The sequence below is a fragment of the Chenopodium album genome, chromosome 19, assembly GCF_948465745.1.
Source record: "Chenopodium album chromosome 19, dcCheAlbu1.1, whole genome shotgun sequence".
Lineage (NCBI taxonomy): Eukaryota > Viridiplantae > Streptophyta > Magnoliopsida > Caryophyllales > Amaranthaceae > Chenopodium > Chenopodium album.
In genome coordinates, this window is record NC_137852.1 from 9857285 (window position 1) to 9875259 (window position 17975).

Consider the following 17975-nt stretch of genomic DNA (forward strand, 5'->3'; position numbering starts at 1 on the left):
TTCTTTGTCCACTTTCTCCAACCTCTAAATGTTCTTAAGCTCATTTTTCATCCAGAGCTTGTAAAAGTCTAATGTGTGGATAGAGAAGCAATTGCATTTTCTAACCACCTTATGTCATTTTAGAGTGTAGCCTTGGTGAAGCAAGTCTTCTACATAGATTTGGGTTCTGGGCTTTATATTCGAGCAGTTTGAGGTAGGCAGAAATCATACTTTCTTTTCTGTGTTTCTTAGGCACTTTAGCAGTGTTTTGGTCTAGGAGTTTGAGGTTGGCTCAATCATGGTAATAGGATTTGGCATAAGGATGTGAATCACAACAGTATTCTATATTGTAATGCATTGTCTTGCATTCAAAAGAGAAAAGTATGTGTCAACAATTCTCTTTTCCCATTGATAATCTTCTCGAGCTTAATTTCCATTGTTTGTCAATTATGCATGTGCTTTTTGATGAGAAATCTTGGGCTGAAATAATTCTAAGAAGCTGTACCAAAAGACGATGCGATTCTATGTTGATGGCTAGACTCACCAGCTAGTTAAGCAGAATCTATACACAGGGTCTGAATGTCTGTCTGTGATTTGGGTGTTTAGAGGCCATGTATGATTTGGCATGTGCACCGTTGCAATATGAACAAATGCTTTCTTAAAATTCATGGGTATTGTGAAGCTGCAATCAAACAGAGTTCATCTTTGTGAAGGATTGAAGGTGCAAAGTATTTTTTTGACAGATTACTGATTCCTTTAGTTTGGCACAAGTGGCCTGTACATTTTTGGTAAGACACAAAAGACTGATGAATGTGAGATGAATGACTTGCAGATAGGGTGCAGTAAAAAGAATCTGTTCCTTGATCAGAATTATTTGCTGCTGCTCTATACTGAGGGTTTTTATCACTGGGATATCAACTATATTTTACTGTTTGATTGTCTACGGAGGAGCATAATCAGCTATTCAGATCTGCAGATGGTAGTAGATTAGATGTTAAGGGGATTTCTGAAGAGGTTTACTTCAGTTAATTTGGTTATTCATTATGGAATTCTGGAAATAGATGTCTTATAGTATTTCATTAGCTAGGATCTGATTTTGTTCCATATATTTTTCACTGGATTCTGAAAAATTATATTCAACATACTGAAACTGTAGCAAAGATGTACTTTACAGGACCAAAACACAGCCTAATTTAAAGCCATTTGTCCATATTTGTTCTACATTCATATGCTAGGGTCATACGTCGCTCTATATTCTCTGTACACCATTCTAAAACTAAATTGCATTTACAGGAGCTGAGTTAAGCTAAAAGCTACCATGGCATTTCCGGTTCCTACCTGCCATCGCTTCTTTCAACTTTGAGTCGATTCAATCATTATTCGAAAACATGGGCTGCCACAGTTCAAATCTGTGGCATTAATCTTTCCAAATAACTCAATTGACGTCTACCAATTGTCTACATTCTTTTTATTTGAAAACAACAAATTAAAACATTAACAGATTATATGAAGAATGCTCTCTAGAAAAATCTGAAAAAAAATATTCACTAATCAAGAGGTAATCATTGACAGTGAGCAGCATTACAAACACTTGTTGCAAACTTGCAGCCCCATACTTAATAAAATTGGTTGGATGCATCCCCGGTCGCTTGCTTTTGCCCCCGCTCTTTTTCCGAACCCCATACACTGCGACTCATCACTGTGTGAACTCTTAGGAAAGTTAAATCTTACTACAATGTTAAAAAAACCAGCTTCATCTTCGTTCCCTTTCCGATGATTGCTCATTGATGCTGCTGGGATGAGAATGAATAAGCTGCAAGATCAACCTCATTTCTTCTTAAATAGGAAATGAGCAACCATCCATTCCTCTCCATTATTGTACCCAAATAACTCAGCCACTGCTATGAAGAAGGTTCTCCAATATACTATCCACTTTAGAGCTGAGTCTTTGCCATAAGTCGACTCCATTATTGGCCTTATGTAAGCCAAGTTACGGTCCATTCTTTTAAGCCACTCCTCGCTGATAAAAATGATAAAAAGGTCTATTAACATGCTTTTCTCTACTTAATTTATAAATCTAAGCCAACTTGTGAATTTGGCAAGTTAAATTTCTTGGTAGGCTTAAGCTGTGGTTAAAACATTGTCAATCTTGCTTTCTCACCTTGTTTGCGCGTAATGCTTCCCATTTACAAGCCAGTGGTTGACGATAGCGACATCATCCTGCAATGAGATCACCCATAAGCAACTAGATATAATTGATGTGTTATAAGGATGAGACTATGGGATTCATAATGGGTTGTTTGCAAAGTCTCAAGACTTTACAGATTTAAACCTTAATATTGGACTTAGCAAACAATGGGATTGTATAAGGGGATTTGTATTAGGTGGTTTCTGTTGCTAAAATTATGGTGAATCGCAATTTCAGGCAGAAACCAGACAAATCAAGGTGTTTGAATGACAGAAAAGTGATTTGATTACAATTTCCAACTGAGTGACAGGGGATTGGCATTAATCAGATAGATCAGTTCATGCTTAATACTCTCTTTACCCGAAATCATTGTTCCCGCATTATAGCAATGTATATATTATAAGTTAGAGCAATTTGACAATACAATCTGGAAGTAGTATCACTAGTATGATACGAGCAGTAATGAATCTAATGATCATTCATTAGCAAACGAAAGAAATGTTGCAAATAAGACTTTGTGTTGCAGTAACTGTAAGTTGTGGTTTCCACAGGCTAACCTGAAAGTACAAGAGCAGATTTGCAGCAGGCATTGTGCCTCCGGTGAAGAAATACCTAGTAATCCAGTCATCGTCATTAATATCCTGCATACAAGTGTGTGAACGAAGTTCTCAATACTTCATAGCCGACTCAAATATGCAGTAGCTCGTTGAAACTCAGCAAGTAAAATATACAAGAAAGAACAGTATGTCTAGACAAGATGAAAGTACCTCAAAGTGGTATGCAAAAGCTTTATGACAGAAATAATGAACAAACAGAAGACCATCAGGTTTCATCCAATTGGATATTTTCTTTAGAAGATCTTTGTAATTCTTCATGTGCTGTAGAAGTAATCATCAAAAAATCATATCAAATCCTAAACACTGCTATTCTGAAATATCCAACTTCCTGATGAATATTACAAGTCTTACCTCAAACATTTCAATAGACAGTATCCGATCATAAGATCCCTCCATGTCGAATGTACTTATATCTGCTACTATGATCTCAACATTTTTCAGCTGAAGATCCCTGAAACATAAGAATATGCACACCTTAGAACTTGATCTAGTTATATACCCTCCTACATCATGCTAACTTTCAATCTGTACTGTTTAGAAATGTTAACTTAATTGCAGGACAAAAATTTTTTCAAGGAAAATGTGTAAGATGAAGAGGAGTGAAAGACGCACCTGCACCTATCCTCAATGTGTGCTTTCTGCGTTACTGAATTGCAAATTCCGGTAACCCTGCAGTTACTGTACTTTTGTGCAATGTACAAAGTGAGCGACCCCCAGCCACATCCAACATCAAGAACAGTATGACCATCTTGTATACCTGACCTCTCACAATATAATTCTAACATTGCTTTCTCTGCATCATCTAGGTTTGTCTGCTTGTCAGAAAAATAACAGCAACTGCAACCAAGAGGCAGAACAAATAAATATGGAACAGAAAAGATTAATACCGACAATCATCAATTCAAAGATGCACATCTTTATAGTGCTACTACCATACTACATTGTCAAAAAGAATACAACTTTTTTTATATTCACCTGTATTTAAGATGCTTTCCTAGAACAAGCTTGAAGAAGGAAGTAGGGAGCTCATAGTGTTGAGATTTCGCCTTGTCAGTCTGAATTGCTATTGGCATTTCTCTTAAAGCTGCAAGAGAAGATATAGTTAATTAATTACTGCCTAATTGATCAGCAATCCGACACCTACTTTGCGAAATTGGTGGAAGCAGAACTACAAGAAGGTTAGGGCAGTCTTGTTTAGAAGCTACACCCTGCCTTCGAAATTGGCACATTGTGTTACAAAGATAATTTGAACTTCATTGTCATTTAATCAGATTCCTAACAACCTTAGACAAGCATAATCTGTGTTAGATATCATCTCCTTAACACGTAATTAACAACATATTAGAAAACACTAGGGATAGTATACGTGACTATTAAAATCAAACAAATTCAATAGCCTTATCTCTACAAGAAATAAAGAATAGAGACATTATTTCATAGTTAGACATTCAATCATCCAAAAATTGTTAACTACCTCTATTACATGATTAAACGTCCAAATGTCCATAACACCCACATTTTAAATTACAGTTAGATAACCAAATGATCCATCATTTAGAAAATGTACCAGTATACCACAACATGATTACTAGAATCATTCAAACAACAACTCATACCATACAAAAAACATATGCTAGAGTGCTAGACAACCATTTTCCATTTTTTTTTCTTTTCGTCTATCATTAATAGTCACGTTGACAGTGTAATTTAAACCGCGATTACAAAATTATAAATACCAAAAAGAGACAAGAAAACATTACAATGAACAAAGTGTAGAAGATCAGAGAGTTGAAGTTGAGCAGAAGATTTGTAGGAAGAACGAAGGCGACTGGCTAAGAGAAGGCGAGTAAGGCGTCTAATAAGAGCATCAGGCAACAAGTTCCTTTCATGTGCGCCTAGCATTAGCTTGGCAGTTGCTTTGTATGCCATTTGCTTCATTTCCTCCATTTTTTTTGTGTTCTGTATTTTCACTGCTTTGATTCTCTGTATCTCTTATCTTTTGTTGCCTGAATTGAAATTTAGAATTGTGGTGTTTGGATAGATAAGTGTGGTGATGCACCATGCCACGTTATTGGTACATGTCAATGTACTAAACCCCGCTCCTCCTTTGGGCCCGCCCAAAAATCATTTCGATTTTTTTTTTTTAACGGGCATTTTGATTTTAAAAGGTTTTGGATTAGACTAGACCGGAGATCATAAAGTTAAAATTATTATAAACCCAAATACCATAATAACTTTTTTATTTTTTATTTTTTGTTTTTGATAAAATACCATAATAAATAATTGCTTTCAGTCAAGTTTGAAATGAGATTTGAAACCCCTACTACATAATTTGTACAAGTACTAAACATGAATTGTGCCATGATTGTAAATTTTTAATTAATAAGGAATTAAGGATTATAATTATAATTTCCAACCCCCAACCCCCAACCCCCACCAAATTCTTACATACCAAACAATTCTTAAAACTTTTATACGGAGTACTAATTGTTATTGTTATGAACTTGACATTTCTTTAAACGATAATAAGAGAACCATTTAGTACTCGTAATTCATTATTGATTGAGTGAGAATTTGGATTAAATACGTGCCATAAGGTATTAGGTATGATGTTAGTTTAATTTGGATGTTTTAAAGCTTGATTAAGTAAATTAATATCGACTATTGACATTTTCATGTCCCAAATAAAAAGGAAAAGAAAAAAAAAAAGTAGGTATTGATTGCCGACCATCCACTTACCTTAACCAAATTATCAAATTACTCCTAATTAATTAATCAAAACACTTTTAAAAAGATACAATAATAATCATAGATTCATAATTAAGAAAGAAATAAAAGCAAAGACAAAACTTCTATTCTCTAGCAGTATACTGAATTACTGATCTTATTAATTCAGTGGATTTAAGCACTAATTCCTGGATTTAATCACATAAAACATGACATTAAAGCTTCTTTAATAAATTAATCATCCGAGCAGCAAAAAAATAAATAAATTAATCATCCACCTAGATTAAAGCCCCCAAAGCTAGAAGAATCCGAACCTTCCTAGTTCCTACCTACCTTACTCCAAAAAAGTCTCTCTCATTCTAAATTTGCTCTCAAATTTGGACCCATTTCAAGTAAGCATCTTTTTCTCTCTTTTCCACTGTATAATCCAAAGTTTTTGTACATTTTTTTGAAGATTTGATTGATAATTACATGTATGCTTTTCTGGGTAGTTTAAAGATTTTGTTTCATGGGAGAAAACATGTTTGAATCTGGGTTTTCAGTACATAATGATTCAAGTGATGGTGAATTGTTGCGTGATATTGAAGAGATTAGTAATGCCCTTTATTCAATGAACAAAACCCATGAAAATTCTGTGATTTCTTACTCTAATTATGGACCTAAATCGCAATTTAGTGTTCCAAAATCGAACCCAAAACCGGGGTTTGATAGAGAGAATGAATGGTTGAAAGAGGAGCATAAGCAAAATTCATCAATTTGGGGTTGGAAACCCTTTAAGGCATTGTCCCACATTATTAGGCAGAGGAAATTTACTTGTTATTTCTTTTGTCATGTTCATTGTATTGAGAATTTGATGTTGGATTTCAAAGATAGTTGTATGAGTGTGCATTGGAAGAGGAGGGATGTTGTGCTTAAGACCCATCCGTCGAGGGTTTCGAATGGAATGGTTGAGTTTGAGGAGACATTGATGAGTAAATGTACTGTTAGTGGTTCTAAAAATGGGCATGGGGGTTTTGTGAAGTATGAGCCTAAGCATTTTTTGCTATATGTGTCAATAGTTGGGGCAGAAGGGTTAGAAATTGGGAAGCATTGGGTTGATCTTACAAGATTGCTTCCTCTTACTTTGGAGGAGTTGGAGGAAGATAGATGCTCAGGAAAATGGTCGACGAGCTTTAAGCTTGCAGGCAAGGCGAATGGTGCTACTTTGCATGTTAGTTTTGGGTTTTTGGTTTCAAAGGATGGATTAGTAGAATCAGGTAGTTGCATAAAACCACCTCTTGCTCTTAGCTTGGAGGGAAATGAATTGAACAGGATGAGCTCTGTTGATTCTGGTTCTGTCAGAGGCAATACCTCACTTAGGCGGGTGGGGAGTGTTCCGAGTAGCTTAAATAATGCTTCTTGCTATTCATCTCAATGCCTGGATGCGAAGATTGGTGGGCCGAAGGATGAATATGATTTCTCAAATTCCATTGATATGCTATATGGTAAGCTTGAGGAAGGGAGGGGTGATAGTCTGACAAAGTTTGACAAGGTTATTGAACAGTTGGAGTCGATTCAGTTGAGTCCAAACTCATTATCTAGTTCTGTAAAAGATTTTTGTGGAACCAAACATGATGATGCAGAGTTTACAGTGATAGAAAAGGGAGTAGAATCAGAGTGCTCCCCCAAGGAAGCGAAAAAGTTGGATGAATGTATCCCTGCAGACTTGGAAGCCTCAGCTGTAGAAATAATTGATGTGGCTGAGATTTTCAAGGGTGAAGAGATATGCTCAGAGGAGGAGACAAAGGTTGATCATTGGGATGAAGCCTTGAATTGTGTTTCAGAAGAGGCTCCTATAGATAAATACAGTGTTGATATTAAAGAGTCAGATCTTGAAGAAGAGGCTTTAGATTTGCTTAAGATGTTTATTTCACAGTCTGATGAATTAGAAATGTCAGAGGATGATATGTCTGTTGAGATTAAGGCCAAGCATAAAGGAAGTAATCTGGTCAAATCATTGAGCTTAAATGACTTTGAAAGAACTGTGGCAGATGATTTCTGTAATCTGTTGCAAGACTTGCGTACGCCCTCAAACCGGAGTTTCAATGGCGGGCTTGAATCTCCTCGAGAACGCCTTTTAAGACAGTTTGAAGAAGATATGATGACTTCAGGTAGCCTCTTCTTGGATGCTGATGTACAAGATGATGTGTCTGATTATGACTTTGCAGCTTCTGGTGTATCCTCTTCAGAATATAATGTTGAGAGTGTAGATCTCTCGCCTTCAATTGATACTGCGGGACTTGAAGCGAATGAAAGTTTTCAACAGTCATTGAGAAATAAACTGAAAGCAAAAAGCCTTGAACGCTTGGAAACTCAGACCTTGATGCAAAGATGGGGTTTGAATGAGGAAGCCTTCCAGAGCTCCCCTTATTATAGCACTGGCGGATTTGGGAGTCCTGTTTTTGTACCACCTGAAGAACCAATAGGATTGCCTCCTCTTGCCGAAGGCTTGGAATCATTGCTTCACTTAAAGGATGGGGGTTATTTGCGGTCTATGAGCCCTTTGCTTTTCAAAAATGCTAATAATTGTGGGAGCTTGATCATGCAAACCTCAAAGACTCTCGTGCTACCCACAGAATTGGGTTCTGATATCATGGAGATATTGCAGTATCTGGCATCGGTTGGCTATGAGAGACTGTCCAAGAAAATGCATAATTTACTGCCTATGGAGGATCTCTCTGGAAAAAGTATGCAGCAAATAGCATGGGAGGCTTCTTGCTATGCCGAGGTGTCCGAAAGGTTTGTGAAATGCTGGTTGATGCTTTGCTTGCTCATTACATGTATCTAGGCCTTGTTTGGTTTGGGAGGCTTGTGAAATTCTCATAAAACTTCAAGTTCATTTATTTGGTTAGCTTCCATGGAACTTAATAATTCTTGTGTTTCTGAAGTTAGTTGCTTTAGAACATGGAAAGCTGCTTACCAAGAGAGGGTTGGTAAGCTGGACTTCCCATGATATCTCTTAACAGAAGTTTTTCCCCTCAAAATTGATACCCTTTTTTTTTGCCAATAATTAGTCTTTTACATTTATAATGTGGAAGTTGTTTTATGAACCAAACGAATCTACTTTATGACATGACTTTTCATGAAGCTACACATCTATGATACATGATTTTTTATTTCAGTATGCTTAACTTGTTGGTAGGGGATGGAAAAAACAATTTTGATGGATTTACATTTATTCTTACTACTGGGATTGAGCCAAACAAGGCCTAGAAATGCTATCTTATCTTGTTTTAATTGCTAACTTGTTTCCAGTTGCTGCCATAGGTCTGCCTCTTCTCAGTATGAATCTATTGTCAAGATTGAGGTTGAGAGTCCTCCATATGTTCAGGGTTGTAATTACTTTAGTTCAAGGTCAACTGGCAGTGATATCAGGTCAGAATATGTGGCCGCTAAAGATCTGGCCTTGTTGGCACTTGACAGGATAGAAGCCCTCATGATTGAAGGGTTGAAAGTACAGTCAGGCATGCCTGATCATGATGCACCTTCCAGCATCAGGGCAAAATCTGTAAAAGAGGTCAAATATCAACCCGGGATTGACTACTTTGATGACTCTTCCGACTATGTTAATGGATTGTTGGATCTTTCTATTTCATTAGCTGAGTGGTTAAAGCTGGATGCTGGAATGTCAGGTGATGAAAATCAGGATGGTAAGAGTACAATGAATGTGCTAAGAGCTCATCATGCCAAGCCTAGCTATTTTAACAATAAATCAGCAGGAGAAAATGACACAGAGAATGAATCGAAAAATTGCGGGATTTTGGGAGATAATCTTACACTAGTTATGATGATGCAGCTCAGAGATCCATTCCGAAACTATGAACCAGTTGGTGGCCCAATGCTCTGTCTAATTCAAGTCAAGAGACTAATTGAACCTGTGACTCTAGCACTGGAAGATGACAAAGTGGGAGAAGGCATGGTTTCCAGGTTCAGATTAGACGAAGCCCATGTTGCAGGATTCAATATTGAATCCGACAATCTAGAAACATGGTCGTCTAGGAGACAGAAACAATCAGGATCTCGGTGGTTGCTTGCTAGTGGTTTGACCAAGATCTGTAGTTCTCGGTTTTCAAAGTCAAAGTCAATAATAAGAATCTCCTCAAAAGTGCTTAGAAAACCATGGACACGAAACTTCATTTGGAGCCTTTCACACCCCATTCATGAAGTTGAAGCTGACCCTCTGAACCCACTCACTCGTAACCCTGACGTTATATTTCCTCAAGTGACTGTTTGATTCCCATGGTAAGAAACATATTACCCAGATGATACTATTATTCCCTCCTTTAGGAACTTGAAGTGCAAGTACGTATATCAAATCATATTTTTGCGTCTCTTACACCGTTGTATTGTAACTATGATATGATACTAGAATTACGTTTTGTTCAACTGTTTTTGCTGTATATTGCTTCAGGATGGTGACTTGTTTTTGCTCTAAACAGGGTCATGATCTGTAATTAGTCAATTAGTCAATGAAACTTTAGTGGTACATATTGGAGTGTCTTTTGAATTCTTTTTAGGCCAATTATATAGCTTTTTTGTGACTCTAATTGCGATTAGATTTTTTGTTTTGTGGATGTAAATGTAACTTATTTTACCCTACATGACGTACACTCATTTTTTGTTGATGATGTAACAACGCTTTGTAATGTTTCACTGCTTAAGCTTAAATCATACTTAAGGAAAAAGAAAAGTTAAGGTTCTCAGAATCTCATTCTTAAGGGACCCAGCCACCTAGGTGGCTAGGTGAGTTTTCGTGCTTACACCGGTGGTTCTGTTTTTTGGTTGTTCTGTCTACTACAGTAGCTTTCAGCTTACCTAAATTTGAAGGCAGGGTTGCTATACTAATGAAAGTAGTACTCCCTCGGTTCGAAAATAATAGTGATGTACACTATGCTAGCTGTTTAGAGATTAGAATTTTAGGGTAGGTTGTGTCGCACTTCCTCAAATTAGGAAAAGATCATGCATGGTTTTACAAACATATTTTTACGAAAACTGACAAGTGACTGAGGATGGAAATGAGACAACTAGTCCACGACTATTTTCATGGGTATGTTGGTGAAATCATGGCAAGTTCTTAGTATGAGGCTTGGTTGCTACAGTATCAGAATTATTTTTGGGCAGTAGTAGCTTAGAAACGAAAGTTTGACAGGTAATTCTGTATAAGCTGATGTGCTTATATTAGACTTCAGATGCCTTTCTTTCTGGCAGAAAAGTCATAGAACTTTGCTGTCATGTTTATCATGTCATACTTTGAAGACCATCTTATTTGCAGTGGGAAAGAAACTTCCTTCTTTGGTAGAAGCTGTTATTTTCTGTGGCTTCCTAACTTATCATCTTCTTTACAAATTCATTGCTTATCCTAACAGTTATTCAAACTTCAAACATATGTCAGACAATTGATTCTGGTGCTTGTATAGAGTTAACTTATTTCTTGGTTTCTGATTCCCGATCATCTTTCTGAGTACATCTAGTCAAATGTTTTTCTCTGTTCCCAAAACTGAATCATGTACAAGATTTTTACAAGATTTGTACGTCGTGTTTGTCTAACAACTTACGTAATGAACAAGGGATGTATTTACCAACTACTTCTTTAGCTTTTGATGAATTGAAGTAAAGGAGGGTATGACAGGCTTCTCACCCTGGAATAATTGCGTGTATTGTTAGGAAATTAGCCTAAGCGTAGAAAGAATCGTATTGAGTATACATTCTTGACAACATGCAATTATTCTGTCAAAATAAGTCCAATTATAAGTACTTGATCTGCTACATTCAATGGATATGTATCTGAATATTCAACTTCATTCAAATGGATAACTATCTTACAAGCTGTTCCGGACTAGAAATATGATTTCAGACTGCCAGATTCAGCTGTAGTTTCTGATTTACATAATTCAATGGGGTTGCCTCACTGTCTTTATTTTTCTCTTTTCAATTGAGACATCACCATAATATTTGTGACTGAAAAATAAATATGAAACTAAGTATACTCTTTATATACTACTACTGCTGTTAAAACAGAAAGTGGCACACTACATCTAACAAGCCTAACATGACTAGTGTTGTTTATTGTGTTCAATTTGTTACTGCAGTATTGATTTACAGATCTCGGGTCTCCGGACAAAAGTGAAACACATGACAGTATGTGGAGAAAAAACTTTTGCTGATCCCTTATGCTCTGCCACCAACCCACCAAGCTCTGAAGGAGGAAACTGAAATTCCTTGCAGTTGACAAGTACTTGCAGAGCATAGAGCTCTGACAACATCCTGAAGTTAACTACTTTGGGGCGTCATGGATATGATTGCCTTCGTATGTTGTTATTACGTATTTCATGTCATCCCTGTCTCGCTCTACTCTCTTCTTTACAGGACAACTGTCTACAGCACACCTATAGTAGTTCCTGCATATAAGTTTCGAAGAATGATCAGCTGCAGTAGTAGGCTAGTAGCAGTAAACTAGTACATTTAACTTGGTTATGTGTTGTTCATATTATTATGTTGAAAATAGGCTTTGTGGGAGTTAAGTTACCTTGGGTTTGGGCTGTTTTTAACCATCTTCTTGCCATACTTTCTCCATTTGTATCCATCATCAACGACATCAATCTCCGATTTCATTCTGAATGCAACCCTTTCCTTCTTCTCTTTGCCATTTCTAACCGCTCCTGCTAATAATAGAGTGAAAATATGATTCAGAATGAATATATTTATGCATGCTATATTATCCAAGTATAGCTAAACAATTTAGAAAGAAGAGGTAAAAGGCGGTATATTTGAACTCGCTTACTGCTGTTCTCTCCCTCATTTTGGATGTTGCTGCTTCCTCCAAAATCATACAGCTCAGTTCCCTGACACCCGAAATTCTGAGTACCCTGTGAGCCAAAATCCATGGACTGCTGCTCGTTCGCCCAGTCTTCAAAGGAGAAAAAGTCTGAAACCTCGAAATCAGTACTCTGCTCGAAAAAATGATCACTTCCTGAGGACTCAAGTGAACTGAAAGTGTTAGTAGTAGTTGTCATAAGGTGGTTGTTGTTATTGTTTAGGTATGCAAAGGATGGGAGAGTCGAAAAAGGAACGAAACAAGAAACGTATACGTTGCTTGCCATTGTCAAATAACAGAAGTAGCAGCATACATATAATGTGCAAGATATTCGCGCTTAATACATCAGTGAAACCTTCCTAGGAGCTTCCATTGAAATTTAAGTTACAAGGGAAGTTTCATAGGTTGGTTCTCTGGATTAAGTGATGGCTATATAGGAAAGTAATTAAGGGGGGCCTGTTGAAGTGTGCAATGGTAAAAGTTTTATATTTGAAAGGGAAAAGGACTGATCAAATGGAAAGGGAAGGCCAGAGAATCATAGATCTAGATGGGACATACCATTTGCTATGGATGACTTGTGAGTAGACTTTGGTTTAATAATATTTTTCGGGGTTGATTTCGTGACGTACGCTCACAATTTTCGAAATCCTACAACAGTTGAATTTTTACAATATTTATATTCATACTAGATAATGCTCCAGTCATGCTCCGTTTTTAAAATTACATAGTAATAATTGAATTATAGAAGTCTCTATTTAATGTAACTCAATAGTCAACTATAAATAAATATATATTGAAGTTCGTAGATATAAAAAATTTAGGAGGGAATTCCCTCCAAACAAAAAAACTTTACTTTAGTATATGATATAGATACGAATATGAAGAAATATTAGCTTTTGAGAAGGTTTTGCGTGAGATCGTTTCACGTGAGTCCGGATTTAAATGCACATACCCATCCCCCACCTATTTCATCGTTGTCTCCGCCGATCTCCGCTGTCTAGGCCACCACCACCACCTTCGCCCCCGTCATCAACAAAACCCAGCAACCCGAATTCAAACCCGAACAACCCATCAATGAAAGACCCGAATTCCAATCTATAAGGATATTTTGTTGCGTTGCTTCTCTTCGGTGCTGCTTTTGGTGCTCTTACTGCAGGAATTATGTACTTGATTTGGTCCTTGTTCAATCACTGACATAGATCTTACTTGATGGGTAATCAGATATTTCTTTGTTTCGTGGGTAATCAGGCATTCTGAGTGATTAGTAAAAAAATATTAAGTAATTTTTTATATATTTTTTTTTATTAAATCAGAAATAAGATTTTGTTAGTCAGGAATACGTTAATTTTCGTCAGGAATTAGATATTTTTAGTCAGGAATAAAATCATTCTAGTCAGGAATAAGTTAATTTTTATCAGGAATTAGATGTTTTTAGTCAGGAAAAAAATCATTCTAGTCAGGAATAAGTTAATTTTCATCAGGAATTGGATATTTTTAGTCAGGAATAACTTAATTTTTATCAGGAATTAGATATTTTTCTGTTTTATGATTGGACTCACGTGAGTCCGTTCTACCTAATACTTTTACTTAGCTTTTAATTTGACTTTTTTTTTTATTGGTTTATAAAAATCAAATGTTACTGTGTAATATGTCGTTGAATTAGTTTTAATGTACATTTTTTTAAAAAAATTAGAACTTTTGCTAATACTAATTTGCATATGTATAAAGTTAAACTTATACAATGGAAAGTATGTCGGTCAAATTATTGCAAGTATTTAAAAACGAGGTAATGAATTATTTATTTATAATTTTATTTGAGTGGATGTGCTTAGACCAACCCGTCCACCAAGGGAGGAATACAAGTCAAATTCTTTGATTATGATTATATGATCGATATGAAGATCTTATTTATATTTATAGTTATGGTAGTTTCTTAGCTTATGCGTATTATGTATTAATATATGGTCTAGTCTACTATGCATAATAAAATATAGGACTATAATAACTTATTAAAAAGCAGCATGCCTTTTTGGGTTTAAGATTATCGTTGCACTTGTAGAGTTGTAGTTGTTGAAATATGCAGTAAGCTGCAATTAACTGATAATCAGCTTACATAATATTATCCTTCCTCTCTCTAAAGTCTAGATATAGTAACCACAAAGGTTTAACTTTTAAGTAACCCCTCCTTTCTCCATTCGTCTTTTTACAACTGTGACAATCTTTTGAGATATAGTATGTGTAATAAAATAGAATATATAACATCACAAACTTTTTAAAAAATCGGGTGTACAATAATTACTAATTTACTATACATCCATTATAAATATAGTCTAAAGTGATAAAAAATTATCCTTGAAATGAATAAAAGTTACCCCAATATGCATAAAAGTAACCCAATACATAAAAATTATCTATACTTTATTAGTAAAAAATCACATTTTAAATGATTAAAATTCAATTATTAGTGATTGAATGTAATAAATTTACCTTTATAAAATTTTCTCGTTGTCAATTTATATAAAAGTGTATTAGGTTTAAAGTTAAACAAAAACAGGTTAAAAGTTACCCTAAATTAGCTAAAAATTACCCTTATACTACTCGATGTACACTAATATTAGTGTAAACCGGGTGTATACAAAAGTTTTTCATACCAGTATAACATTTATGTGAGATATTGTTAAATTAATCTTTATATACAATTTTAAAATATCAACTTTTTATATTAAAAAAATTCATAAGTTATGCATTGGTGATCGTGTGAACTTTAAAAATGATGTAATTCTAATTTTTTATTTTTTAAAAAAACTTGTTGAATAATCAAATACAAGTAAAGTGAAGTTAGTTTTTGTTTGAAATTTTATTGATCAATTAAAAAAAATAATTTATGATGCGTAAATTTTTTAAAACATTCGATTTCAAATTTCATGAATTTTTTTGTCACTTATTACATAATACATACAATACAATTCTTTAAATTTTTTTAAAACTTCATGTCATTCCTTAATAAAAATAAATAGTATGGAGTAATCTAAACGAAAAAATAATCTAATATAACACAAAGTTAGAGGATTGGAGAGTGCTTTTTATTTACCTAAATTTTGCTTATTTGAACTTATTGAGTTTGTTTAAGTAGTAAATGTTTATGAGTTGCCCTTATCAACTTTTACTAGCATATTTTTTTCCCTCTAAGCTTATTTTAATTTATTTAAATTAACTACTCCATACCTCTTTTCTAAACTTGTTCATTTCTTAAATAAAAATAAAATAAAATGAGGTGAATCAAACTTAAAGTCTCTATTTAACTACTCCCTCCGTCCCTGAAAGAACGACTCGTTTGGTTTAATTTTAATCCCAAAAAGAATGACCCATTTGTATTAAAACACCTACCAATTTGCAACAATATTTGTGCAAAATTAGCTTTCCCATATAAAAATTTGATTTTCCATGTAATTTTATTACTTTTTCTCTCTATTTTTTTACAAACCCCATGTAAATTTATCTTTCCAACATACTTTTACTTCTTTTTATTTAACTTTCTTAATACCAGCGTAATCAACCCAAATGGATCATTCTTTCGGGGACGGAGGGAGTACTAAAAACATGGATTGACAAATACTTGTATAAGTTTATTAAATAAATTTAAACTCAAATACATTCTTAAGATAACATACTTCATATATCATTAATTATATTTATATATCATATCATTATTATCATTTTACTTTCTAGAAGAGCTTATCTTATTTATATTATAATTACTTAATTATTAGTGGTAATATTATATAGAGCATGTGTTAGTTTTTGACTTTGATAAAACTCCATAAAAAGTTAGAAGATGTCGCTAATATAAGATGCAACATTAGGCTGTAAAAGACTTTTTGACTGGTACTGACCAATGACTATTGACTAAAGACAATAAAAAAATTGTGTCCAAATGAGCTGAATGCTTATATGTTTTGAAAGCTTTGCTTAATATTCTGTACATATTTGAATCTTAACTCATTTTCATGACATCAAAAGGCAGTCAAGCAGAATCATCGAATAAATAGTAGAGGATTTCCAAAACGTATCATCAAGGGTGGCATATGTTACACAAATTTTATCAAGTCATTTTTGAATAAGACCGCTAAAGTCACTATATTTAATTAACTATATCTATACTAATATACCGAAAAGAGAATGTATATGACACATATATATTACCATTTGATACTTTTTATTATGCTTTCATTATTTCATACTCGATTCAAATAACCCAACATGGATTAAGGGTACGGTGTTCATATTCTGCCTTTTTTAAAAAAAACAAAAAAAAAAATTCTCGACGTAATGCTTGCTAATTTTCATGGCGTAGTTTTTTTTTTTATTTTTTATTTTTTTCATTTTTCAAACTCAAATATAATTTTTTTTTATAAAAAAGTTAAGTAAAATTTGAGATATTGAGTCAAAATACTAATTTCTCATTATAAGATCTATTGAAAGAAAATCTTATGAGGTGACATAATAATAAATAACATAACATAATACTAAAACAGACACCAAGAATGACACGTGTCACTTCTTGGTGTTGTTTTTTCCCTCCAAATTTTTTTAATTTTTGCAAAAAAACCACCTTTTAAATCTTGTTTTTTGCATTTAACCACCTTTTAAAAAAAATGTTGCAAAAAACCACCAATTTTAAAAATTTTGTTGCAACTTACCACCAATTCAATATAAAACAATTGATAAATTTGGCTGAAAAAGTGGTAATTTACAACAAAATTTTTGAAATTGGTGGTCTTTTGCAACATTTTTTTTAAAAGGTGGTTATTTGCAAAAAACAAGATTTAAAATGTGGTTTTTTGCAAAATTTCCTTAATTTTTTTTTTTTTTTTTTTTTTTTTTGTTTTGTTTTGTTTTGTTTTGTGATTCACTTCCTCAAAAAAATATCACCAAAATATAATTGTAGTATTCACTTCCTAAAAAATATTCACATATTTCCCATATCTTTTATTTTATAACATATTATTTTATATATTTTACTTTTTGATTTGGAACTCAATTCTGGTTATAAATTAAAATTTAAACTTTTTCAATTTCATTTAAAAATTTGAGTATATTTTTTTTGATAGATTTTGAATTAACATTACACTACGTAATTCATTAAATTTTTTTTGTAAAAACCGCACGTGGCACGGGACTTAATCTAATTACTCATCATTAAATTAAAGTCACCATATTTTCTCGAAAAACTGATTCACCCTTAGAACAAATATATTCTACATTTGCTTATAACTATATGTATTGCACTCTTATATACAAGTAAGAGACATGTCTAATTTCCGTCGAACAATAAAAAAAAACTAAGGACATTTTACACGAGCATGCTAACAAATACTGATTTCTTTCAGTTAGTCACAAAGAACTACGCATGAGGAGATAAGATTTGAACCCATATCTCGATGACTCTTTACATTTTCTTGTAGGCATATGTCCGTTTCAACCTAAATTACAAGGAGTGTTATATATCTAATTACATAGTTCTCAAATCAATTCGTGAACAAAACAAAGGAAGGAAGAAAGAAAGTTAGAATTTCTAGATAATATTTCGAGTATTATTTGTTATAATGTG

The 17975-nt window shown here is 34.0% G+C and overlaps 3 protein-coding genes across 4 annotated transcripts; 1 reads left to right on the forward strand and 2 right to left on the reverse strand.

Annotated features, from left to right (window-relative positions):
• Nucleotides 1-1424: 1424 nt before the first annotated feature.
• On the reverse strand, nucleotides 1425-4816 carry LOC145594592 ((S)-coclaurine N-methyltransferase-like). Its single transcript, XM_081650913.1, has 8 exons — nucleotides 4545-4816; nucleotides 3760-3868; nucleotides 3397-3621; nucleotides 3136-3235; nucleotides 2935-3045; nucleotides 2725-2808; nucleotides 2141-2199; nucleotides 1425-1999 (listed from the first exon to the last, which is right to left on the reverse strand). Exons 1-8 carry the CDS (start codon nucleotides 4729-4731, stop codon nucleotides 1807-1809), a joined length of 1068 nt encoding a protein of 355 aa, XP_081507039.1. The 5' UTR covers nucleotides 4732-4816; the 3' UTR covers nucleotides 1425-1806.
• Nucleotides 4817-5811: 995 nt separating this feature from the next.
• On the forward strand, nucleotides 5812-10189 carry LOC145594907 (protein PLASTID MOVEMENT IMPAIRED 1-RELATED 1-like). Its single transcript, XM_081651257.1, has 2 exons — nucleotides 5812-8289; nucleotides 8818-10189. Exons 1-2 carry the CDS (start codon nucleotides 6020-6022, stop codon nucleotides 9782-9784), a joined length of 3237 nt encoding a protein of 1078 aa, XP_081507383.1. The 5' UTR covers nucleotides 5812-6019; the 3' UTR covers nucleotides 9785-10189.
• A 1148-nt stretch (nucleotides 10190-11337) lies between these two features.
• Nucleotides 11338-12812, reverse strand: LOC145595227 (putative WRKY transcription factor 75). 2 transcript variants are annotated; one of them, XM_081651607.1, is made up of 3 exons: nucleotides 12332-12812; nucleotides 12077-12209; nucleotides 11338-11948 (listed from the first exon to the last, which is right to left on the reverse strand). In XM_081651607.1, the coding sequence occupies exons 1-3, from the start codon at nucleotides 12648-12650 to the stop codon at nucleotides 11825-11827; spliced, it is 576 nt and encodes a 191-aa protein (XP_081507733.1). In that variant the 5' UTR covers nucleotides 12651-12812; the 3' UTR covers nucleotides 11338-11824. The 2 variants fall into 2 exon arrangements, with proteins under 2 accessions (XP_081507733.1, XP_081507732.1); XM_081651606.1 differs by having other exon boundaries at nucleotides 12077-12212.
• Nucleotides 12813-17975: the final 5163 nt, after the last annotated feature.

Bases quoted from the DNA above. Each gene is read 5' to 3' on its own strand.
- LOC145594592 (XM_081650913.1), bottom strand. From the start codon at position 4,731: ATGGAGGAAATGAAGCAAATGGCATACAAAGCAACTGCCAAGCTAATG. The intron at 3,622-3,759 runs GTGAATATAAAA...TCTTGGTTGCAG, and splicing joins GGAAAGCATCTTAAATACAG to TTGCTGTTATTTTTCTGACA. The intron at 3,046-3,135 runs GTAAGACTTGTA...TTACTTCTACAG, and splicing joins TGTCTATTGAAATGTTTGAG to CACATGAAGAATTACAAAGA.
- LOC145595227 (XM_081651606.1), bottom strand. From the start codon at position 12,650: ATGGCAAGCAACGTATACGTTTCTTGTTTCGTTCCTTTTTCGACTCTC. The intron at 12,213-12,331 runs GTAAGCGAGTTC...CTCTATTATTAG, and splicing joins AAATGAGGGAGAGAACAGCA to CAGGAGCGGTTAGAAATGGC. The intron at 11,949-12,076 runs GTAACTTAACTC...ACTTATATGCAG, and splicing joins AAAAACAGCCCAAACCCAAG to GAACTACTATAGGTGTGCTG.
- LOC145594907 (XM_081651257.1), top strand. From the start codon at position 6,020: ATGGGAGAAAACATGTTTGAATCTGGGTTTTCAGTACATAATGATTCA. The intron at 8,290-8,817 runs GTTTGTGAAATG...TTGCTGCCATAG, and splicing joins TATGCCGAGGTGTCCGAAAG to GTCTGCCTCTTCTCAGTATG.